At 43.4% G+C, this 25,593-nt stretch overlaps 1 protein-coding gene across 1 annotated transcript in view; it reads left to right on the forward strand.

Annotated features, from left to right (window-relative positions):
* rgl2 (ral guanine nucleotide dissociation stimulator-like 2) overlaps positions 1 to 25,593 on the forward strand; it is a 170,086-nt gene that overhangs the window by 63,837 nt on the left and 80,656 nt on the right. The window contains exons 4-5 of the mRNA XM_034174274.1: positions 22,742 to 22,789; positions 25,435 to 25,506. Coding sequence (XP_034030165.1) covers positions 22,742 to 22,789; positions 25,435 to 25,506 — 120 coding nt within the window. The remainder of the gene's footprint in view (positions 1 to 22,741; positions 22,790 to 25,434; positions 25,507 to 25,593) is intronic.

Raw genomic sequence — 25,593 nt, forward strand, 5'->3', positions numbered from 1 at the left:
CCAGTGGTGGGCACAGTTCTGATAATCCGATAACTGATAATTATCAAAGATAATGTTTTCATTATTGGATTATCTTTTTAGATAACTTTAAAAACCATTATTGGACTAATTATCTTGCGATAAATTTTCCAATAATAAAACAATAAACAATAATTTTTAGACCGAGAACGTGGTAAATAAAGCTGAACAGCTGCAAATATTTATAAAACTTAAAATCAGTTGAGCACCTACCTGTTAAATGTTTCGTAGCTGATGTGTAGTTCTACCCTCTGCAAACCATGAAGAGCTGCTTTAAAAAGAAACCGCTCTATCCTCTACAGGGAAAGGAGAACTGGACCCCCCCCCCCCAAAAAACTAATTTCTTTTAACCCCATACTGATAAGTGGGCAATATCACCCAAGTCATCCAGAGGCATACATTTTTAACTTACGGTTCAACTTTTAACCAAACTAATGTCGGAGAAGTTATTTAAATTAATGTCATGTCTGAAGATTTATAAAGTGAAAATATCAGATATATGTTTTAGTTTTAAAGTAATGCGCTAATTTTTAAAGTTTTAGTGTGGATATATGATGTGCCCAGCAGTGCATTATGGGTAGGATAGGGTAATCTCAGTACGTTCATGACATGAAAAATGCATTTGAAACATTCTGATAAGGCTCTGCGGACAACAGCATTAAACCCTAGTGCCTAAAACTGTCGCGAATATATTCTCTGGGTTTATAAACGTTGTTATTGCATTTATTAAATTCCACGCATCATAAATGTAGCAGACACGGATTATCTGGAATTTTGTTTTGGCAAGTTTTCAAGGTCTCTACTGCCATCTACTGGCCAGTAGTGTTCATTTGCCCTATTGACGTATCTGCATGGAATTTAATAAACGCAAACCGTATTTCAGACATATTATATATATTAGTCCCGAACAAAGAGGACCAACAGTGTTGTAAAGAACAATAACCAAGACGTTAAAGAGCAAACTTCACTTTCCCACAGAACGAGATGATCAGGAAGCGATTGTAGGTCACAGCAGCTCCCACTGAAAATAACGGAGAGACAGCCTGTGATTCTCGCATGTTTACATAAAACAAATGCACTAACAACATCTATAAACCCAGAGAATATATTCATGAGAGTTTTAGGCACAATATAAAAATATTTTTATGTTGCGATGTTAATGGTATTGTCTGTGTGCAGCGGTTAAAGTGCAGCATGATCAGAGCATCTCAATGCAGTTCTCAGTGTTACTGAGATCTCAGTAACAGCGCAGTGACCTCTCCGAGGTTTTGCGGGATTTGAAACATCAATAGGGCGAATAGCCAACATTTATAGGTCAAGACAATATTGAGTGCACGTTTTACAATATAATAAAACGTGTGCACAATATAATAAAACGTGTGCACAACATCATAAAACGTGCACACAACATCATAAAACGTGCACACAATATAATAAAACGTGCGCACAATATAATAAAATGAGCATACATTCTCTCCACATGCAAAACATTTTGCGATGACACTTCCAGGGCTCCGTAAAAATGCCTGTTTTTACAAATAATTTATGAATTGTAAATTTTATTACAGAGATTAGAGCATGCCATAGGTATTAAAGGCACTGCGCTGCAGTGGTTTGAATCATATTTATCTAATAGATTACAATTTGTTCATGTAAATGGGGAATCTTCTTCACAGACTAAGGTTAATTATGGAGTTCCACAAGGTTCTGTGCTAGGACCAATTTTATTCACTTTATACATGTTTCCCTTAGGCAGTATTATTAGACAGCATTGCTTAAATTTTCATTGTTACGCAGATGATACCCAGCTTTATCTATCCATGAAGCCAGAGGACACACACCAATTAGCTAAACTGCAGGATTGTCTTACAGACATAAAGGCATGGATGACCTCTAATTTCCTGCTTTTAAACTCAGATAACACTGAAGTTATTGTACTTGGCCCCACAAATCTTAGAAACATGGTGTCTAACCAGATCCTTACTCTGCATGGCATTACCCTGACCTCTAGTAATACTGTGAGAAATCTTGGAGTCATTTTTGATCAGGATATGTCATTCAAAGCGCATATTAAACAAATATGTAGGACTGCTTTTTTGCATTTGCGCAATATCTCTAAAATTAGAAAGGTCTTGTCTCAGAGTGATACTGAAAAACTAATTCATGCATTTATTTCCTCTAGGCTGGGCTATTGTAATTCATTATTATCAGGTTGTCCTAAAAGTTCCCTGAAAAGCCTTCAGTTAATTCAAAATGCTGCAGCTAGAGTACTGACAGGGACTAGAAGGAGAGAGCATATCTCACCCATATTGGCCTCTCTTCATTGGCTTCCTGTTAATTCTAGAATAGAATTTAAAATTCTTCTTCTTACTTATAAGGTTTTGAATAATCAGGTCCCATCTTATCTTGGGGACCTCATAGTACCATATCACCCCAATAGAGCGCTGCGCTCTCAGACTGCAGGCTTACTTGTAGTTCCTAGGGTTTTTAAGAGTAGAATGGGAGGCAGAGCCTTCAGCTTTCAGGCTCCTCTCCTCTGGAACCAGCTCCCAATTCAGATCAGGGAGACAGACACCCTCTCTACTTTTAAGATTAGGCTTAAAACCTTCCTTTTTGCTAAAGCTTATAGTTAGGGCTGGATCAGGTGACCCTGAACCATCCCTTAGTTATGCTGCTATAGACGTAGACTGCTGGGGGGTTCCCATGATGCACTGAGTGTTTCTTTCTTGTTTTGCTCTGTATGCACCACTCTGCATTTAATCATTAGTGATTGATCTCTGCTCCCCTCCACAGCATGTCTTTTTCCTGATTCTCTCCCCTCAGCCCCAACCAGTCCCAGCAGAAGACTGCCCTTCCCTGAGCCCGGTTCTGCTGGAGGTTTCTTCCTGTTAAAAGGGAGTTTTTCCTTCCCACTGTCGCCAAGTGCTTGCTCACAGGGGGTCGTTTTGACCGTTGGGGTTTTTCCGTAATTATTGTATGGCCTTGCCTTACAATATAAAGCGCCTTGGGGCAGCTGTTTGTTGTGATTTGGCGCTATATAAATAAAATTGATTTGATTTGAAATAAAAAAAATGGAATATTTTGCAAAAGCACATTTATCTGTAAACACCAACACATGACACACGTCACATTAATGTGTTGGTTTACATAATGAATGACTGAACCAATCAGTGTTTAGCAGAGGCAGACTTTACCCAGAATCCTTTGCGATCTGTCTGTGTTTGTTACAAAACCTCAGAATTAGAGCATTATTCAACATTAAAAGATATATGTTACATTTTAACTTTGTACAAATGACAGAATTGACATTAATGGAGTTATTCTATCGGTATTAATGTTATTTAGAAATCAAAACCATAAGTCAACATGGCTTTATTTTCCAAGACCTCCGCCAGACCGGAGCATTATGATTGGGTACAACGCTGGGCTATGTGGCTGTGCTTAGCTTGTGTCTGTGCTGGAAGCCATGTAGTAAACAAGAGTTTCCAGCAGGGGGCAAGATGTTCAAAGACAGAAGTATAGGCTCATTGTTTGTGTCTGTTGTCGCTTTTGATACTACCACAAGCGATCGTGGTGTTAAAACTCAAATTCAGTTTATTAGTAGTTGAAAATGTACCAGAGACAATACTGGAATTTATCGGTTATCTGTAACTTCCGATACATTTTTGGGTGGTTTCTTGTTTTATTTTTATCAAAGATAACTTTTCAGTTATCTGATTATCTGTTATCGAAGTTAATTTTTTGGTTATCTGTGCCCATCACTGGCTGCCACACACTCCAACCAGCATTCCCACTTTAACATAAAATATTACGCTAAATATCTATACCTTGTTGGTATAGGTGTTATATGGAAAAAAAAACCCTGTCCAAATTGCCTTTGTATGGTTGAGAAGCACACCGACTTTTGGGGATAATCTTCTTGGTGATGCTATGCTTTAGCCTAATTAGAATAACACAGGAAACTATCATCCATATTTTTTATTGATGACTTGAGGTATTGTTCATACCAGATGTCTAGCATGATGACATCATTGCCTGATTACCTACCCCAAAGTCTGACAATCTTTGTTTCTGCTAATAATGGTGGAATAATGATAGCTTCATTAGAGATGTTGAACTGCCAGTTGAAATGTTCAGCAAGACTCTTATGCCTAGTGTCCACATGTTCCCGTTAGTTTCCAGTTAGGTTCCAGGTACAAATCAGGAAGCAAATGTTGCTGAAGCTGGCGGTGACCTTACCACTGCTTGCACCTATTCACGGGATGGAAAATTTCTCTGCCTGCTTGACGTGCTGCTGCGGTGAACTTTAGGATAAAGATCGGGTACAGATCTGCATCAGTGTTTGGTACAAGTCTAATGTTGCCAGCTTGCAGTAGGGTTCCCGGGACATTGCAGATGGCCCAGTTAAGTTGTCGCAATCTTGCCGATGACCTGGTTGGGTTCCCGATTATTTCTATTGGCAGCAAAATTTTGAATTGACCAAAATTGTGTTAAAAAAAAAATCCTGATAGTCCAGAAAGTGTCTGGCACGCTCCAGGATGACCATGTATGTTTGCAGATGGGTTGTGGCGACATTGGCGATTATCCCATGAGTTTGCCATTTTGCAATTTTTTCTGGCCAGAACCCAAAATGCAACCTAACCAGATGCATGTGGACAGGAGGGTTTTAATTATGAACCAAACTTGTGAACTAGTTCTGACACACAACTTGAGCTGCATGCTGCATATTCACTAACATGGCTTCTTTGTATAATTACCACGTCCCTCCAACTAAAACACATTGCTTACTCGAACATCTAGATCACTCCCTCAAAATTGGGTCGGTATTTAAGATGCAACACTTTCCCCCTCTGGCTGTCAGTGCTGTTGGCTGGATGTCACCACTGCTAACCCTAACCTCAACTCCACCCCAGCATCCAGCTGTGAGCTCCGATCAGGGGAGAAAATATGTGTATCTAATCAACAATCCCTCGTATCGCAAGCAAGCCTCAGAGGGGAGCAATGGTGATCGGAGCCCACCTGCCAAACTAAAAACTATATGCTGCTGGTGCAATAAATATTCTTGTTGTACATGAGCTGTCTCACTGAAATACCTCATGGTATACAGTGAGGAAAATAAGTATTTGAACACCCTGCGATTTTGCAAGTTCTCCCACTTAGAAATCATGGAGGGTTCTGAAATTTCCATCTTAGGTGCATGTCCACTGTCAGAGATATAATCTAAAATATATATATATATCCAGAAATCACAATGTATGATTTTTTTTAATAATTTATTTGCATGTTACTGCTGCAAATAAGTATTTCAACACCTGCCAATCAGCAAAAATTCTGGCCCTCAAAGACCTGTTAGTCCACCTCTAAAAAGTCCACCTCCACTCCACTTATTATTCCAAATTAGAAGCACCTATTTGAGGTCGTTAGCTGCATAAAGACACCTGTCCACCCCAAACAATCAGTAAGACTCCATCTACTAACATGGCTAAGACCAAAGAGCTGTTCAAAGACACCAGAGACAAAATTGTAGACCTCCACAAGGCTTGAAATGGCTACGGGGCAATTGCCAAGCAAGCTTGGTGAAAAAAAGATCAACTGTTGGAGCAATTATTAGAAAATGGAAGAAGCTAAACATGACTGTCAATCTCCCTCGGACTGGGGCTCCATGCAAGATCCCACCTCGTGGCGTATCAATGATCCTAAGAAAGGTGAGGAACCAGTGTTGTGAAAGTGTAGGAACACGGACCCACAACAGGGGGCGTAAATGAACGGACAATGGAGGAAGTCAAATAACAACGCTTTACTGTTGTGAATAAGCACAACAAACACGGCAGATCACAATAGTAAGCAATGAAGTCAATTCACAAAAATGTGTCACGTGGGCAGGCTCGAAGATAAGAGACGTCCGTCCAAAGCAGAACCGGAACCACACGATTTCCTCCGCCACCGAACCCCGGGAATACTGGAGCCGCCAAGTCCCGAACTCCCAGGTGGCCACTGCCTCCGCTTGTCCGATCTGGTACTGCTGGCGAGGAACAAAAAACAGTTAGATGTGGATGCGTTTGCACCCAGCAACACGTATGGTGGGAAAACCACCTCCACCTCTCATCAGAAACTGGTAAGTGCAGGAGTGTGAGTACTTATCAAAGAGGTAGGGAAAAAGTCCAACACAGTCTCCAGCTGTAAATACTCACTGTCTGCTATTAAACACACAAAGCAACAAAGTATTATTGTCGGGAAGACAACACAATCGGCTGAGCACTTTACCTCCTAGGTAGAGCGATATCTCGGCAACGAGGTGGAGATGTCGTCTTGCTGATATACTACTGAAGATCAGATGATTGGTGACAGCTGTCGTAGGTGATAAGTGACAGCTGTCACCCCAGCTGCTCCTGTGAGGCGGCAGCGCCCTCTTGTGCCTGGAGCCCGCACTCCAGGCAGGGTGTCCTCTGGTGGTGGTGGGCCAGCAGTACCTCCTCTTCAGCGGCCCACACAACAGGACCCCCCCCTCAACGGGCGCCTCCAGGCGCCCGACCAGGCTTGTCCGGGTGGCGGCGGTAGAAGTCGGCCAGGAGGGCCGGGTCCAGGATGAAGCTCTTCTTCACCCAGGAGCGTTCTTCGGGTCCGTACCCCTCCCAATCCACCAAATACTGGAAGCCCCGGCCCATCCTACGGACATCCAAGAGCCGGCGCACAGTCCAAGCCGGCTCGCCATCGATGATCCGGGCAGGAGGTAGTGCCGGACCCGGAGCACAGAGGGGTGAGGTGTGATGCGGCTTTATCCGGGACACATGGAACACAGGATGGATCCGCAGTGAGGCCGGAAGCTGAAGCCTCACTGCGGCTGGACTGATGACCTTGAGGATCTCGAAGGGGCCGATGTAACGATCCTGCAGTTTAGGGGAGTCCACTTTGAGGGGTATGTCCTTTGTCGACAACCACACCTCCTGCCCTGGCCGATACGCAGGGGCCGGGGTCCGCCGACGGTCTGCATGGGCTTTTGCCCTCGTCCGGGCCTTTTTGCCCACGCCGGCTCCCCGTCGATGATCCGGGCAGGAGGCGGCGCAGGTCCAGGGGTGCAGAGCGGTGAGGTGTGGTATGGTTTAATCCGTGACACATGAAAAACAGGATGGATCCGCAGTGAAGCTGGCAGCCGTAGCTTCACTGCGGCTGGGCTGAGGACCTTGGTGATGGGAAAGGGTCTGATATATCTGTCTTTCAGTTTCTGTGATTCTACTTGAAGTGGAATGTCCTTCGTTGACAACCATACCTCCTGCCCAGGCTGGTATGCAGGGGTCGGGGAACGCCGGCGGTCTGCATGGGCCTTGGCCCTCGTCCGGGCCTTCAACATGGCAGAATGGACGGTCCTCCACACCCGGAGGCACCTCCTGATGTGGGCCTGGACCGAGGGCACACCGACCTCACCCTCCACAAGCGGGAACAATGGGGGCTGGTACCCCAAACACACCTCGAACAGGGAGAGGCCGGTGGCAGACGACACTTGGCTGTTGTGGGCGTACTCGATCCAGGCCAGATGGGTGCTCCAGGCCGTCGGGTGCGTGGAGGTAACGCAACGGAGGGCCTGCTCCAACTCCTGGTTGGCCCGCTCTGCCTGTCCATTCGTCTGGGGGTGATACCCAGACGAGAGACTCACGGTGGCCCCCAGTTCCTTGCAAAAACTCCTCCACACCTGAGAGGAGAACTGAGGGCCACGGTCTGAGACGATGTCCACTGGTATCCCATGCAGACGCACGACGTGGTGGACCAGGAGGTCTGCTGTCTCCTGGGCCGTAGGGAGCTTCGGGAGGGCCACGAAGTGGGCCGCCTTGGAGAACCGGTCCACTATCGTCAAGATGGTGGTGTGGCCCTGGGACGGCAGGAGGCCCGTGACAAAGTCCAGGCCGATGTGGGACCAGGGGCGATGAGGCACCGGTAGGGGTCGGAGGAGTCCTGAGTTCCTCTTGTGGTCCGCCTTGCCCCTGGCACAGGTGGCGCAGGCCTGGACGTAGTCCCGGACGTCGGCTTCCATAGACGCCCACCAGAAGCGCTGCTGGACTACTGCCATGGTCCTGCGCACTCCGGGATGACAGGAGAGCTTGTTCCCATGGCAGAAGTCCAAAATTGCAGCTCTGGCCTCTGGTGGGACGTACATCTTGTTCTTCGGGCCGGTCCCCGGGTCCGGGTTCCGTGTCAGGGCCTCCCGGACGGTCTTCTCCACGTCCCAGGTGAGGGTGGCCACGACAGTGGACTCAGGGATGATGGTCTCTGGGGGGTCTGACAGCTCGGCCTTGGCTTCCTCTTCATGCACCCGGGACAGTGCATCCGACCGTTGGTTCTTGGTCCCGGGGCGGTACGTAATCTGGAAGTCAAAGCGCCCGAAGAACAGTGAACAGCGGGCTTGCCTGGGGTTCAACCGCTTGGCGGTCCGGATGTACTCCAGGTTCCGATGGTCCATGAAAACCGTGAAGGGCACCGTCGCTCCCTCCAACAGGTGTCTCCACTCCTCAAGAGCCTCCTTCACCGCCAAGAGTTCCCGATTGCCGACGTCATAATTCCTCTCAGCCGGGGTCAACCTGCGGGAAAAATAGGCACAAGGGTGGAGGACCTTATCGGACTCCCCGCTCTGGGACAGCACGGCTCCTATCCCTGATTTAGAGGCATCCACTTCCACTGTGAACTGGCGAGTAGGATTGGGCTGCACCAGGACTGGTGCAGTCGAGAACCGGTGTTTCAACTCCCTAAATGCGGCTTCGCACCGATCCGACCAGGTGAAGGGGACTTTAGTGGAGGTCAGGGCTGTCAGGGGGCTAACTACCTGACTGTAGCCCTTAATGAACCTCCTGTAGAAATTTGCAAAGCCAAGGAACTGTTGCAGTTTCCTACGGCTTGTTGGGTGGGGCCAATCTCTCATCGCCGCAACCTTGGCCGGATCAGGGGCGACGGAGTTGGAGGAGATTATGAACCCCAGGAAGGACAAAGAAGTGCAGTGGAACTCACACTTCTCGCCCTTCACAAACAGCCGGTTCTCCAACAACCGCTGTAGGACCTGACGTACATGCTTAACATGAGTCTCAGGGTCCGGAGAAAAGATGAGGATGTCGTCTAGATACACGAAGACAAACCGGTGCAGGAAGTCCCGCAAGACATCATTAACCAAAGCTTGGAACGTCGCAGGGGCGTTTGTGAGGCCGAACGGCATGACCAGGTACTCAAAGTGACCTAAGGGGGTGTTAAATGCCGTCTTCCACTCGTCTCCCTTCCGGATCCGAACCAGGTGGTACGCATTCCTAAGATCGAGTTTGGTGAATATTTGGGCTCCATGCAGGGGCGTGAACACCGAATCCAACAGAGGTAACGGGTATCGGTTGCGAACCGTGATCTCGTTCAGCCCTCTGTAATCGATGCATGGACGGAGTCCGCCGTCCTTTTTACCCACAAAAAAGAAACCAGCACCCATCGGGGAGGTGGAGTTCCGGATCAACCCGGCAGCTAACGAGTCCCGGATGTAGGTCTCCATTGATTCGCGTTCCGGACGTGAGAGGTTGTACAGCCTGCTGGACGGGTACTCAGCGCCTGGAATCAAATCTATGGCACAATCGTACGGTCGGTGCGGGGGAAGGGCGAGTGCCAGATCTTTGCTGAAGACGTCAGCAAGATCGTGGTACTCACATGGCACCGCCGTCAGATTGGGCGGGACTTTGACCTCCTCCTTAGCTATCTCACCGGGTGGAACCGAGGATCCTAAACACTCCCGGTGGCAGGTTTCGCTCCACTGCGTCACAACCCCAGACGGCCAATCAATCCGGGGATTGTGTTTCAACACCCATGGAAAACCCAAAATCGCTCGGGAGGTAGAAGGTGTTACAAAAAACACTATCTCCTCCCTGTGATTCCCAGACACCACCAAGGTCACTGGTTGTGTCTAGTGTGTGATTAATGGAAGAAGAGTGCCATCTAGTGCTCGTACCTTCACAGGGGAAGACAGAGCCACCAGAGGGAGCCCTACTTCCTTTGCCCATCTGCTGTCCAGCAGATTCCGCCGTAGCCCAGGCGCGTGCCTCTCCTCGAAGCAAATTGATGACATAAGCCACCCGGCTAGCGTCTGACGCGTACATGACGGGACGCTGTCCAAAGACGAGCGAGCACTGCATTAGGAAGTCCGCGCACGTCTCAACACAACCTCCGTACGGCTCCGGAGGGCTTATGTATGCTTCAGGGGATGGTGGGGGGGGGTCGTTGAATGACCAGTGAAACGTTTGTGTCTGACAAAGCACCAGCAGAAGGAGGTGCTGCAGCAGCGCCTTGATCGCGCGCCTCCACTCTGGCGGTGATAGCCTCCATCCTCCGATTGAGGATAACGTTCTGCTCGGTGACCAGATCCAACCGAGCAGTGAAAGCGGTCAGTATTTGCTGCAGCTCCCCTAACACGCCTCCTGCTGGCGCCTGTGCACCTTGCTCTTCCATTGGCCGTTCAGGCTCGAGTTGACGCCCCTCGGGATCCATGACGCTGGCCGAGAAATCCTGTTGGGGAAGTGTCGTGACACGGACCCACAACAGGGGGCGTTAATGAAGGGACAATGGAATAGCCAAAAAGTAACAATTTAATGTTGTGAAGGTGCACAACATAATACAGACAGATACAAATATGCGTTATAGCAATCCGACAAAAAAAAGGTGACGTGTGGCAGGCTCGAAGATAGGAGACGTCCGGCGAGAGAAAAGCCGGAACCCACACAAGCCTCACCGCCAACGGACCTGAAGAACACCGGAGCCGCCAAGCCCTGCGCCCCAGGTGGCCACTGTCTTCAGCAGTCAGACCCGGTACTGCTGGCAGAAAACAGAAACAGTTCTGGATGAGTGTGAGTTTGCACACTCAGTAATCCCACAGTCTGTGTTCAGTAAGGAGGGAGAACCTCCACCTCCAATCACACACTCGTGCAGCTCCTGTCTAACCACTTATCTGGATGGGGTGTGAAGCGAAGCCGTCGCTGATCACACCAAACGCCAATCCCACAGATAAGGACACACCACAGGAAAACGGCTGCAAAGAAGTTCAGATTATTACTGGCTCTTGCTTGCCTCTACTGGTGGTTGGCTCTCACTGCGGTATTGTATCACTTCCTGTTCCGGAGCACAGCGGTGTTTTGCTGTATCTGTTAAATCTGCGCAGTTAGATTGATCTAGTTACCTAGATAACGATTTGTTTCACAGTGTTATCTTCACGTGCCTTAACTAAAGCACTCCCTCTGCTGAATCACCTCTAAATTATTTACACGTTATTCACTTTGCGTGTTTTTAGGAATCCGCTAGCTTAGCGCAGCTACTAGCTCTTAGCCGGTTTAGCATGGCGGCTTCTCCTGTCTCTCCTGCACTTTTCTGCTCTGGGTGTGAAATGTTTAGTTATTCCTCGGCCTCCTTTAGTAGTAATGGTACTTGTAATAAGTGTAGCTTATTCGTAGCTTTGGAGGCCAGGCTGGGCGAATTGGAGACTCGGCTCTGCACCGTGGAAAATTCTACAGCTAGCCAGGCCCCTGTAGTCGGTGCGGACCAAGGTAGCTTAGCCGCCGTTAGTTTCCCTCTGGCAGATCCCGAGCAGCCGGGAAAGCAGGCCGACTGGGTGACTGTGAGGAGGAAGCGTAGCCCTAAACAGAAGCCCCATGTACACCGCCAACCTGTTCACATTTCTAACCGTTTTTCCCCACTCGGCGACACACCCGCCGAGGAACAAACTCTGGTTATTGGCAACTCTGTTTTGAGAAATGTGAAGTTAGCGACACCAGCAACCATAGTCACTTGTCTTCCGGGGGCCAGAACAGGCGACATTGAAGGAAATTTGAAACTGCTGGCTAAGGCTAAGCGTAAAATTGGTAAGATTGTAATTCACATCGGCAGTAATGACACGCGGTTACGCCAATCGGAGGTCACTAAAATTAACATTGAATCGGTGTGTAACTTTGCAAAAACAATGTCGGACTCTGTAGTTTTCTCTGGGCCCCTCCCCAATCGGACCGGGAGTGACATGTTTAGCCGCATGTTCTCCTTGAATTGCTGGCTGTCTGAGTGGTGTCCAAAAAATGAGGTGGGCTTCATAGATAATTGGCAAAGCTTCTGGGGAAAACCTGGTCTTGTTAGGAGAGACGGCATCCATCCCACTTTGGATGGAGCAGCTCTCATTTCTAGAAATCTGGCCAATTTTCTTAAATCCTCCAAACTGTGACTATCCAGGGTTGGGACCAGGAAGCAGAGTTGTAGTCTTACACACCTCTCTGCAGCTTCTCTCCCCCTGCCATCCCCTCATTACCCCATCCCCGTAGAGACGGTGCCTGCTCCCAGACCACCAATAACCAGTAAAAATCTATTTAAGCATAAAAGTTCAAAAAGAAAAAAATAATATAGCACCTTCAACTGCACCACAGACTAAAACAGTTAAATGTGGTCTATTAAACATTAGGTCTCTCTCTTCTAAGTCCCTGTTAGTAAATGATATAATAATTGATCAACATATTGATTTATTCTGCCTTAAAGAAACCTGGTTACAGCAGGATGAATATGTTAGTTTAAATGAATCAACACCCCCGAGTCACACTAACTGCCAGAACGCTCGTAGCACTGGCCGAGGCGGAGGATTAGCAGCAATCTTCCATTCCAGCTTATTAATTAATCAAAAACCCAGACAGAGCTTTAATTCATTTGAAAGCTTGACTCTTAGTCTTGTCCATCCAAATTGGAAGTCCCAAAAAACAGTTTTATTTGTTGTTATCTATCGTCCTCCTGGTCGTTACTGTGAGTTTCTCTGTGAATTTTCAGAACTTTTGTCTGACTTAGTGCTTAGCTCAGATAAGATAATTATAGTGGGCGATTTTAACATCCACACAGATGCTGAGAATGACAGCCTCAACACTGCATTTAATCTATTATTAGACTCAATTGGCTTTGCTCAAAATGTAAATGAGTCCACCCACCACTTTAATCATATCTTAGATCTTGTTCTGACTTATGGTATGGAAATTGAAGACTTAACAGTATTCCCTGAAAACTCCCTTCTGTCTGATCATTTCTTAATAACATTTACTGTTATGTGTCGGACGCAGCTCGGAGAACCGACCAGCGTTTGAAGGACCCAGTATGAAATAAGCAGAGCACGGTACAAAGGCTAACTGAATTTAATACATAACAGTGATACAAAAATAACAGAAAGTGCGGTCTGGCGTGGTGCGCTCCCAGCAGCGCTAACGGTCCGGAGCCAGAAGCTGTTCGGACCCAAGGACCCCGCTGACACCCCCCAGGTGGCCGCAACAAACCGAGTCTGTGAAAGAAGGAACCATTATGTGAGTCCACACTCTACACACAGAGAGAACACTTAAAGGTGTACAAACAGCAAACACTTCCTGGCTTGATTACTAATCAACTTCCCAACCTGCAGGCATGGAACATCCAGTTCACAAAACTCCACTGCAGTGGAAGCCGATACATGACTAACATACAGCTCAATATAAAAAGGTGTGAGGGACACCACATTTACTGACTGTATAAATGTTAGTCACAAAATCTAACGTACCTCAGGAAGTGTGCTGACGAGCGTGAGACCTCACCCCCTCCTCTTTCATAGACCGTGCATCAAACCTGGACGTTCTCTGCATCCACTGATGATGAGATGGCTCCCGAGACGACGATCTCACCCGTCTGGTCACAAGGTCGAGTCTCTGGCAAATACACACTGTATACTCCAGTCTTAAATGCCACCATGTTCCAATCCATATAGATGCACCTCAGCTGTGAGTCCTGACGAGCCGCAGGTGATCAGGGTGAGGTCCTGATAACCTCAGCAACACAGCCACTCAGTCCCAAATGCAAGCCACCTGGAAGGAGAAACAAAGGACAGAAACAAAAAGGCAGCCAGGCCCCCCCAGCCATATAACATTTACATTTACTCTGATGGACTACCCAGCAGTGGGGAATAAGTTTCATTACACTAGAAGTCTTTCAGAAAGCACTGTAACTAGGTTTAAGGATATGTTGCCTTCTTTATGTTCCCTAATGCCATATACCAACACAGTGCAGAGTAGCTACCTAAACTCTGTAAGTGAGATAGAGTATCTCGTCAATAGTTTTACATCCTCATTGAAGACAACTTTGGATGCTGTAGCTCCTCTGAAAAAGAGAGCTTTAAATCAGAAGTGCCTGACTCCGTGGTATAACTCACAAACTCGCATCTTAAAGCAGATAATCCGTAAGTTGGAGAGGAAATGGCGTCTCACTAATTTAGAAGATCTTCACTTAGCCTGGAAAAAGAGTCTGTTGCTCTATAAAAAAGCCCTCCATAAAGCTAGGACATCTTACTACTCATCACTAATTGAAGAAAATAAGAACAACCCCAGGTTTCTTTTCAGCACTGTAGCCAGGCTGACAAAGAGTCAGAGCTCTATTGAGCCGAGTATTCCTTTAACTTTAACTAGTAATGACTTCATGACTTTCTTTGCTAATAAAATTTTAACTATTAGAGAAAAAATTACTCATAACCATCCCAAAGACGTATCGTTATCTTTGGCTGCTTTCAGTGATGCTGGTATTTGGTTAGACTCTTTCTCTCAGATTGTTCTGTCTGAGTTATTTTCATTAGTTACTTCATCCAAACCATCAACATGTCTATTGGACCCCATTCCTACCAGGCTGCTCAAGGAAGCCCTACCATTATTTAATGCTTCGATCTTAAATATGATCAATCTATCTTTATTAGTTGGCTATGTACCACAGGCTTTTAAGGTGGCAGTAATTAAACCATTACTTAAAAAGCCATCACTTGACCCAGCTATCTTAGCTAATTATAGGCCAATCTCCAACCTTCCTTTTCTCTCAAAAATTCTTGAAAGGGTAGTTGTAAAACAGTTAACTGATCATCTGCAGAGGAATGGTCTATTTGAAGAGTTTCAGTCAGGTTTTAGAATTCATCATAGTACAGAAACAGCATTAGTGAAGGTTACAAATGATCTTCTTATGGCCTCAGACAGTGGACTCATCTCTGTGCTTGTTCTGTTAGACCTCAGTGCTGCTTTTGATACTGTTGACCATAAACTTTTATTACAGAGATTAGAGCATGCCATAGGTATTAAAGGCACTGCACTGCGGTGGTTTGAATCATATTTATCTAATAGATTACAATTTGTTCATGTAAATGGGGAATCTTCTTCACAGACTAAGGTTAATTATGGAGTTCCACAAGGTTCTGTGCTAGGACCAATTTTATTCACTTTATACATGCTTCCCTTAGGCAGTATTATTAGACGGCATTGCTTAAATTTTCATTGTTACGCAGATGATACCCAGCTTTATCTATCCATGAAGCCAGAGGACACACACCAATTAGCTAAACTGCAGGATTGTCTTACAGACATAAGGACATGGATGACCTCTAATTTCCTGCTTTTAAACTCAGATAAAACTGAAGTTATTGTACTTGGCCCCACAAATCTTAGAAACATGGTGTCTAACCAGATCCTTACTCTGGATGGCATTACCCTGACCTCTAGTAATACTGTGAGAAATCTTGGAGTCATTTTTGATCAGGATATGTCATTCAAAGCGCATATTAAACAAATATGTAAGACTGCTTTTTTGCATTTACGCAATATCTCTAAAATTAGAAAGGTCTTGTCTCAGAGTGATGCTGAAAAACTAATTCATGCATTTATTTCCTCTAGGCTGGACTATTGTAATTCATTATTATCAGGTTGTCCTAAAAGTTCCCTGAAAAGCCTTCAGTTAATTCAAAATGCTGCAGCTAGAGTACTGACGGGGACTAGAAGGAGAGAGCATATCTCACCCATATTGGCCTCTCTTCATTGGCTTCCTGTTAATTCTAGAATAGAATTTAAAATTCTTCTTCTTACTTATAAGGTTTTGAATAATCAGGTCCCTTCTTATCTTAGGGACCTCATAGTACCATATCACCCCAATAGAGCGCTTCGCTCTCAGACTGCAGGCTTACTTGTAGTTCCTAGGATTTGTAAGAGTAGAATGGGAGGCAGAGCCTTCAGCTTTCAGGCTCCTCTCCTGTGGAACCAGCTCCCAATTCGGATCAGGGAGACAGACACCCTCTCTACTTTTAAGATTAGGCTTAAAACTTTCCTTTTTGCTAAAGCTTATAGTTAGGGCTGGATCAGGTGACCCTGAACCATCCCTTAGTTATGCTGCTATAGACTTAGACTGCTGGGGGGTTCCCATAATGCACTGAGTGTTTCTTTCTCTTTTTGCTCTGTATGCACCACTCTGCATTTAATCATTAGTGATTGATCTCTGCTCCCCTCCACAGCATGTCTTTTTCCTGGTTCTCTCCCTCATCCCCAACCAGTCCCAGCAGAAGACTGCCCCTCCCTGAGCCTGGTTCTGCTGGAGGTTTCTTCCTGTTAAAAGGGAGTTTTTCCTTCCCACTGTCGCCAAGTGCTTGCTCACAGGGGGTCGTTTTGACCTTTGGGGTTTTTACGTAATTATTGTATGGCTTTGCCTTACAATATAAAGCGCCTTGGGGCAACTGTTTGTTGTGATTTGGCGCTATATAAATAAAATTGAATTGAATTGAATTACTCAATGTTTTGAATCAGCAGAGAAAATTACCTGCAAGGTAGACGATTTCTCGGCGAGGAGGTGGAGTTGCAGTCCGGTCTTTATAGTGGTGGTGATGGGTGACAGCTGGTGTTGATAGATGACAGCTGTCACCTCCAGCGGCTCCGACGCCCTCTCGTGCTTGGAGCCCGCACTCCAAGCAGGGCACCATCTGGTGGTGGTGGGCCAGCAGTACCTCCTCTTCAGCGGCCCACACAACACTATGCTGGGAGTACTGTAGTAAACAAGAGCTTCCAGCAGGGGCAGAATGTTGAAACAAAAAAGTGTGGTCTCATTGTTTGGGTCTGTTGTTACTTTTAATATTACTTGAATCTATTACATTTGTTTTGCTAGTAGTTGTAAATGTGCCAGAGAAAATATTGGAATTTATCGGTTATCTGTAACTTCCGATACATTTTTGGGTGGTTTATTGTTTTATCTTGAAAATGAAAATGAATGAAAACTGTTTATTTCGAACATTTGATACAACAACAATTACAAGATAGATCAGTAAAGACAACAACAAAAAAGTTCCTACTGTGTACCCAACATGTCCGAAAAGGGGTAGGGTGAAGCATCAGCTTATTTATCCCTACCCCTTCTTCCCCACAACCAGTAATACCCTTTGCCACATATACACATAAATTCCTACACACCTAAACCGATATCAATATATATATATATACATATATATACACATACATATACACATCAACATACATACACATATACATATATACACATATATATACACAAACATAAATATACACCTACACATACCTACTTACATACAAAATACTATATATTTACAAGCCGAAGCAAAAAACAAAAACACCCTAACCCTCATTACCCTTCCTCCTCCCTATACCCAGAAAAAAACATATTTTTGTACCGCTGTTTGAACTGGTTCATGCTTGGACATTGCTTGAGCCCCACTCCCAATCTGTTCCACATCCTCACCCCACAGACAGAAATACAGAAACCTTTTAATGTTGTTCGTGCCCACTGATGCTTTAAATTAAATTTCCCCCTCAGACTGTAATCCCCTGATCTGTTAAAAAACATATTTTTAATATTTGCTGGAAGTAAATTGTTTATTGCTTTATACACAATTTGTACTGTTTGAAAATGAACCAAGTCTGTGAATTTTAAGAATTTGGATTGTAAAAATAGTGGATTTGTATGATCTCTATAGCCAGTATTATGAATAATTCTTATAGCTCTTTTCTGCATTACTGATAGTGATTGTGTTGTACCTTTATAAGTATTACCCCATACCTCTGCACAGTACTGTAAATATGGTAAAACCAGTGAGCAGTAAAGAATGCGGAGTGAGTTGTGGTCCAGAATATGTTTCGCTTTGTTTAGAACTGAAATGCTTCTTGACAGTTTACTTTGTATATGTTTTATATGAGTCTTCCAGTTTATCTTATCATCTATTATCACCCCCAGAAACTTATTTTCATGTACCCTTTCAATATCTACCACCTCGACTTGTAACTGAACCTGTATGTCTGTATTACAATAGCCAAACAACATGTATTTTGTTTTACTTAAGTTTAATGATAATTTATTTCTGTCAAACCATATTTTCAATTTTCCCATTTCTATACTGATCCTCCTCAGTAACTCCTGCAAATCCCCCCCTGAACAAAAAATGCTTGTGTCATCTGCAAATAATACTAATTTTAATATTTTGGAAACATTGACAATATCATTTATATAAATTAGAAACAGTTTTGGACCCAATACTGACCCCTGTGGGACGCCACAAGCATTGTCCAAGCATGATGATGTATATTCCCCCAACTTCACAAACTGTTTTCTGTTACTTAAGTAGCTTCTCACCCAGTGCAACACCAACCCCCTAATCCCATACTGTTCAAGTTTATTGATTAATATGTCATGATTAATTGTATCAAAAGCCTTTTTAAGGTCTATAAATATTCCAACTGAATGTAATTTGTGGTCTATGGCGTTTGTAATCTCCTCAACTGATTCTATTAATGCAAGTGATGTTGAACTATGTGCTCTGAATCCATATTGACTATCAGTAAGTAATTTATGTTTATTTATGAATTTGTCTAATGTATTATTGAATAACTTTTCTAATAATTTGGAAAATTGTGGAAGCAAAGAAACAGGTCTATAATTTGTGAAGTGGTGTCTATCCCCAGTCTTATACAGCGGCACAACCTTAGCTATTTTCATTTGATTGGGAAATTTACCGGTTTGAAATGATAAGTTACAGATGTATGTTAATGGTTCTACAATCCATTCAATGACCTGTTTTACCACCACCATATCAATTTCATTTAAATCGGTAGATGTTTTATATTTACAATTATTCACAATGTCTATAATTTCATTTCCATCCACTGCTGTGAGGAACATTGAACAGGGATTTCTTTCTATGAGATTATTATCCCAATCCTCAGGTTGGGAATCGGGAATTTTTTCTGCCAAGCTTGGTCCAATATTTACAAAAAAATTATTAAAACCGTTGACTACCTCATCCTTATTTTCCTTCTTGACATTATTATCAATGAAATACTGAGGGTAACTCTGTTTTTTATTACCATTTTTGATAATGCTATTTAATATATCCCATATTCCTTTAATATTGTTTTTGTTATTATATAATATGTTACTATAATATTCCTTCCTACATACCCGTATAATATTAGTTAATCTATTTTTGTATTTCTTATATCTATTTTCTGCCTCTTTAGTCTTTAGTTTTATGAATTCTCTATACAGTGTATTTTTCTTATTACATGCATTTCGTAACCCTTTCGTCATCCATGGTCGAGCTTGGATTTTTTGTTTTCTGTAGTCTTGTTTTATTGGACAATTTTTATCATATAATGATGTAAATATTTGTAAAAAAGTTTCATATGCACTATCAACATCACTTTCACTGTATACCTTTTCCCAGTTTTGCTCCTGTAAATCCTTCTTTAGTGTGTTCATGTTTTCCTCTGTCCGCACTCGCCTGTATTTTATTTTCTCCTCTGGCTGATTCCGCCGATGGTTTCTATTATAAACGATGAAAACTGGTAGATGATCACTAATGTCATTGATTAATAATCCACTCACAGTGTTATTCTCAATATCATTGCTGAATATATTATCAATTAAGGTTGCACTATGGGATGTAATTCTGCTTGGCCTGGTGATTTTTGGATATAAACTCATACTGTACATTATACTGATAAATTCATCTGTTATTTCATGCTTATTTGGATTGAGCAGATCAATATTTAAGTCACCACAAATTAACACAGCTTTTTGATTAGTTTTTGAGAACATTTTTCCCATACAATCAGTGAATGTTTCAATACTAGATCCTGGTGCTCTATATATACAGCTGACTAATACATTTTTGCTTTTTTCTTCACATATTTCAATAGTTATACATTCTAATAAGTTATCAATCACAGTTGTCATATTGTCTACTATTTTATAATCCATGTTCTTATCCACATACACAGCCACTCCTCCTCCACTCTTATTTTTTCTGTTTACACAATTAAATTCATATCCATCCAGTTCAAAATCCATTCCTTTATCTTCATTGATCCATGTTTCTGATATAGCAATTATGTTAAATATTTTTTTAAACTGACTTAAATATTCTTTAATGTTGTTAAAGTTTGCATATAGACTTCTGCTGTTGAAATGGATTATTGATAATTTGTTATCCGTTTTAATGATCCGATTAAACTGTTCATCTGTATAATAGCAACAACTGTCATTGATATTTGAGAAGAAATTATTGTCCGGGTCTATATCGTGCTCCAAGTCCAGTACATTGTGGTCTGTGTATTTAAATGTTCTCAGTTCTACTTTTCCATGATCAGCAATCCTTTGAGTTATATCCTTCTTGTCTCCAGATGTAGATGAATAGGTAGTAGATGAATAGGTTCCTCTGGTCTGTGTCATGGTGTTGTGATGTGTTTGTGTCCTCATACCTTATTGGTCATATTTGTCCAGATCCTCACTTTAAGAAACACTATTGTTCATATTTGTCCAGCTCCTCGATGTTCCTTATTGCCATGACTTTTGCTTGTTCTGGTGATCCGTTCAGTTTGATGAATATTTTACAGTTTGAAGTCCATGTGTGCTGGATTTTTCCCTGTTTCTTCAAGAAGCATGCTTTCCTGGCGATGTCGGCATTCCGTTTGGTGAGATGTTCATTGATGAATACGTTTGTCCCTTTCAGTTTTCTTCCTTGTTTTAACAGTGCTGTTTTGTGTTTTCTGTTGATGAATCTCATGATGACGGTTCGTTTATCACCGTCATTTCTCCGGGGCAGAGGGTGGCACGCTTCAATGTTATTTAAATCCATTTCTATACCTTTAGATAGGAGGAAATCAGCAACCTGTTTTTCCACAGAGCTGACCTCCTGTTCACTGGGCTCCCCTCTGCTCTCATCTGTTACCGCCCGTGCGTAGGACCGTGGTTTGATATGAAGACCTGTGATGATGACATCGTTAATTCTGGTGTACTGCTCCAATTCAGCCACTCTATTTTCCAGCTGCACCAGATGCCGGTCTTTCTCGGCATTCTGGAGCCGTAATGCCTTCACCTCCTCCACCAGATCCATGATTGATTTCTGTTGCTGCTTCACAACAGAAATCTCCTCTGATAAAAAGTCCAGAGATTTTTTAATATCGTCACCTTCCTCCGCTGTCAGAACCTTCTTAGGCCCCATGGTCGGCTTATGAGCAGCTTGTCGATCGCCGATGTTAACAGCCTGCGTTGTTTGTCACCGGGATGGATCTGCACTGTGCTGGTGCCGCGCGGCCTCTGTGTTTCCGCGCTGATGGATCCGCGGTGGCTGCACGAGGCCTCGGGGAAGCGGCACTCGTGACGCGCGGCTCTAATGACGCAGCGCGCGGCCTCAGTGAATTCACCACGTTGGGCCTCGGACGTTGTTGCTGTCCAGTCGCGGGGCTAAGTTGCCGGTTGAGGTGGTATTCCCACTGTCCGGGTTGGCAAACACCGGCGTGGCAGATGGCAACTACAAACACCACCTCTGAAAACTCAGGTACAAACTTTTTGCAGCTCGCTCTGACGACACGCAGCTCTGACTGACTGTCAATTAGGATATTAGGATATTAGGATATTGATGGATTCAGCTCATGAACTTCACACAGTCCTCCGAGTCCCTCGGAGCAGACTGAATAGACTCAAAAATTAATTTGTCCCCATGTCCATCAAATTGCTAAACAATAATCTTTATCGAAGACAACTTTTCAGTTATCTCATTATCTTTTATCGAAGTTAATTTTTTGGTTATCTGTGCCCACCACTGGTAACTACCACATTGCAGGTAGGAGCAACTACTGAAACACTGCCATTACCGACACTAGAGATGAGATGATATTTATTGTCATTGTCATTACACGAGTGCAACAACAACAAAATTATGTTTACACTCCAATTACCTCAGACAAAATACAGCAATTAATCCACAGTTATTAATAGTTTACCGTAATAATGGCACACATCAGAATTATAGACAACACATATACATTAGATATTGTTTATGTGCACTAAACTTGAAGGACTCCGTCATCTAAATTGAGGCAAAGTGGGTGAAGGCTGCAGCAAGAGGGGCCCGCGCCGCCCAGCTTGGGGAGTTGAAGGCTGCAACAGTAAAAACCGCGCTGGCTTCAAGGGAGGAAGCCAGGGTGAGGGGAGTGGAGAGACACAAGAGGGGGGTTAATAGGGATGGAGGGAGGGAGATATGCGTTATGTGCAGATGAGTTATGGCCAAGAGAGGACTAATATAACGCTATACAAAATGATAAAACTCTGTTGTAGCTTTCAATGAAGTAAATTATTGTCCATGTCATTAACATTGGCAAATGGCCGCACGCCACTTCATCAGCTACAGTCTGCTTCTGCAAGACAACAGAAATACTACTCTGATGACTGGTATAACAGTTTATCTACAGTCAACATATGAATGCATCATTGGCATGACGTCAAAATCAAATGTTTGGAAACAATATGGGGAAGAGCGCATACACATATTTGCTCAACGCCTTGGTTTTCTCAACACAGTAGTTTGTGTACCTTTGCCTTGATGGTTGTGTTGTATTTTTGTGTTTTTTAGGCGGAACCCTCACCGATGAAGACTACTTGGTACTGTCCTCTGGATCTGGTAAGGGTGTGTGGTTAACACATGCAGTGATGAACAGATGCAGTCTCTGAAAGCTGAGCCAGTCTCACTACAAAGTAGGGTCACTGTGTCAGGGACTTTCCCTGAGGCAAAAATTGGATCAGTAGAGGGACATGAAACCTCTGAAAAATGAGTTCTCCTGCTTGAATTCATGCATCTTTATGCAAGTGACTTCACTACGTTTTCTCAACACAAAAAATGGTTTAGCTTCTTTTTAAGTAGTAAGCAGTTTCCACTCTTTTAGCATAAAAATAATTAAGTAAACATAAATCTCAGCTGTATTACAGAGAAAGTATTCTAAATATAAAGATATTTGGTGACTGTATAAGTTTGCATCTAAGTGCTGTGACATTTCTAAACCCAAGTGGCTGTAAAAGTGATATTTATGGCTATAAAAGCAATTTATTTATGTTATATTAAAGGGGTGAAACTTCATGCATTATTTGTGTTTCATATTCTTATTTAATTACATCATGTTGTACAGATTTTTTCAGTTCAACATTAAACTGCATAATTTCATGTTTTGAAGAAGTTGTCATTTTTCCTATTTTACCTCAGTATCATAGAAAATAAAACATGTAAGAGCCCAGATCAGTTCCATGTTTCCTGTTCCAGTAAATTTATTGGTTTGACATCTAAACACATTTATTGTGATGCTCTACCAATGTACAGCATAAACCAGAAGTGAGACAAAGTCACTGTCAAGTCATCAATCTGCAAGTCCCAAGTCATGTCTCAAGTCAGCTTGCAAACAATTGGTGGTCATTATGACTTGAGAGTTGACTTATGACTTGCTGATTCATGACTTGAGAGTGACTTGATGGTGACTTTGTCCCACCTCTGGCATAAACCCTTCACACTGATCACAGGTGTGGATACTGGATACCTGGAGAACATGGCTGTTGTTTTTTAAAGGAGACCTGCATTGAAAAAAATGCAGTCAGATTTTTTGAACAAAAAATGACTTACATTTACACATGAGATCCTTCTGAATGTAGTAAAGTAAATCTGCAAGCCCAGATCTGTCATTCAATGGAGAAATCTTCATTTGAAAATGACAAATTTACAGCTAACATTTAGCCCTCCGCAAACTGTCCCTCTCATCATGGACGCTGCCGAGACGTCACGGACAAGACCCTCTCCCAGCATGCATTGCGCCAATTGTAATTTGTGGATTTACGTCAGTTTGCATCTGCACCTTTTTCTTGTCTTATACGGAAGGATCTACTTTTTTTAAAACTTCATATTGTCTTGCGGCACGTTTGGTGAGTACACATTTCTTTTATTTGTGCTTGAAAATTATTTTGGGGGACTTTTCATACGCCCGTTTCATTGAGTGGTGTCACAATGAAAATCTACTGTCCTTCACCTCCGGTACCATCACGGGATATGGAGGCAAGACCCGCAAAGAATCCCAGTCATTAAAAATATATAAACCTCTCTCAGCGTCCATGGAGCTCTGGGGCTCCGATTGCCGAGACGTGCGGTGCTGTGGATTTTGCCGCAAGAAGTCTGTCCTTGCAGCAACAGGTGTATCAGCCGCTTCGCATTAAAACAGCGATCGTAGCGGAGGCAGAGAGCGGGAGAGGAAGAACGGCGCCCGCTGTCGATGTCGTTGCTGATCTGAGCACACAGATCTGTATCTCACATTCATTGCAGCTTACTTTTGGATGTTGAAACCAGGACATGTATAAGTAACATTACTAACAGATAAAATCAATTTCAATGCGGGATCGGACTGAAGGCGGGAGCACGTCGTCTTGTCCCTGACGTCATGGAAATGATACTGCTGTACAAACTGTTTTCACAGAGGGATAAATTTTAGCTGCAAATTTGTCATTTTTAAACGAAGATTTCTCCGCTGAATTACAAATTTGGGCTTACAGATTTACTTTACTGCATTCACAAGGGTCTTATAAATACATATCAGCTATTTCTTTCTGAAATCTGACCACATTTATTTCAGTGCAGGTCTACTTTAACCATATGTGCACTGAGTAGAACATATAGCTCCACCAAAGTGCACATACCCTTTAACCCAATGCACATTTTCACTGCCTCTACACTGTTAACTGCACCTCCCCATATTGTATCGGTGGGTATAGTTTAAGTAGAGTGGATTGTCCATGAAATGAAAGATTGGTGAATTTGCATCTGATTGCAGCTGAGTACTGAACTGTCCTTAAAAAAAGACATGAACCCCTAAAGTCTTCAGTTTTGAGATACAGACACTCCAGTAAAATGTGGGATAAAGATGTTGAGAAAAAAGATAAAATCAGATCTGCCAGAAATAAAATGATGTTTAGAAATACTTACCAAAGTGACAAAAAACTTTGGCTCTGGTTCTGTTTTCACTCCAACATTAATTTGTTTGTTTTTAGTTCCATGTCCCCTCTCCTTGACCGAATTCCTTGAGAATCAACCAATAGGCTTTGAGTAATCGCAGTGACAAACCATACCAACAGACAGTTGACAACATCTCATAACAGACTTAGTTAAATAATGAAATGATGTTTTCTGACCCGCACCCACACACACACACACACATATTTCACAGAACATTAAAATAAGAATGTCTCATCATTTCTTTGCAAAACCTTAATGCTCATTTTCTGGTTTCCCAACAGTCCACTGTGGTAGAGGAAGAGGAGGATGGCTTAATCTACACTGTGGTAGTAAAACAGCCCACCAGTCCGACGGTAAGGGTCCAGTCACACTGGCATTTTGGCAAGTATTTTTTAGAGCAAAGCTCGATTAAAGATGTATTACATAATTTTGAGAGACAT

The sequence above is a fragment of the Thalassophryne amazonica genome, chromosome 7 (assembly GCF_902500255.1).
Source record: "Thalassophryne amazonica chromosome 7, fThaAma1.1, whole genome shotgun sequence".
In the NCBI taxonomy this organism is placed as follows: Eukaryota; Metazoa; Chordata; class Actinopteri; order Batrachoidiformes; family Batrachoididae; genus Thalassophryne; species Thalassophryne amazonica.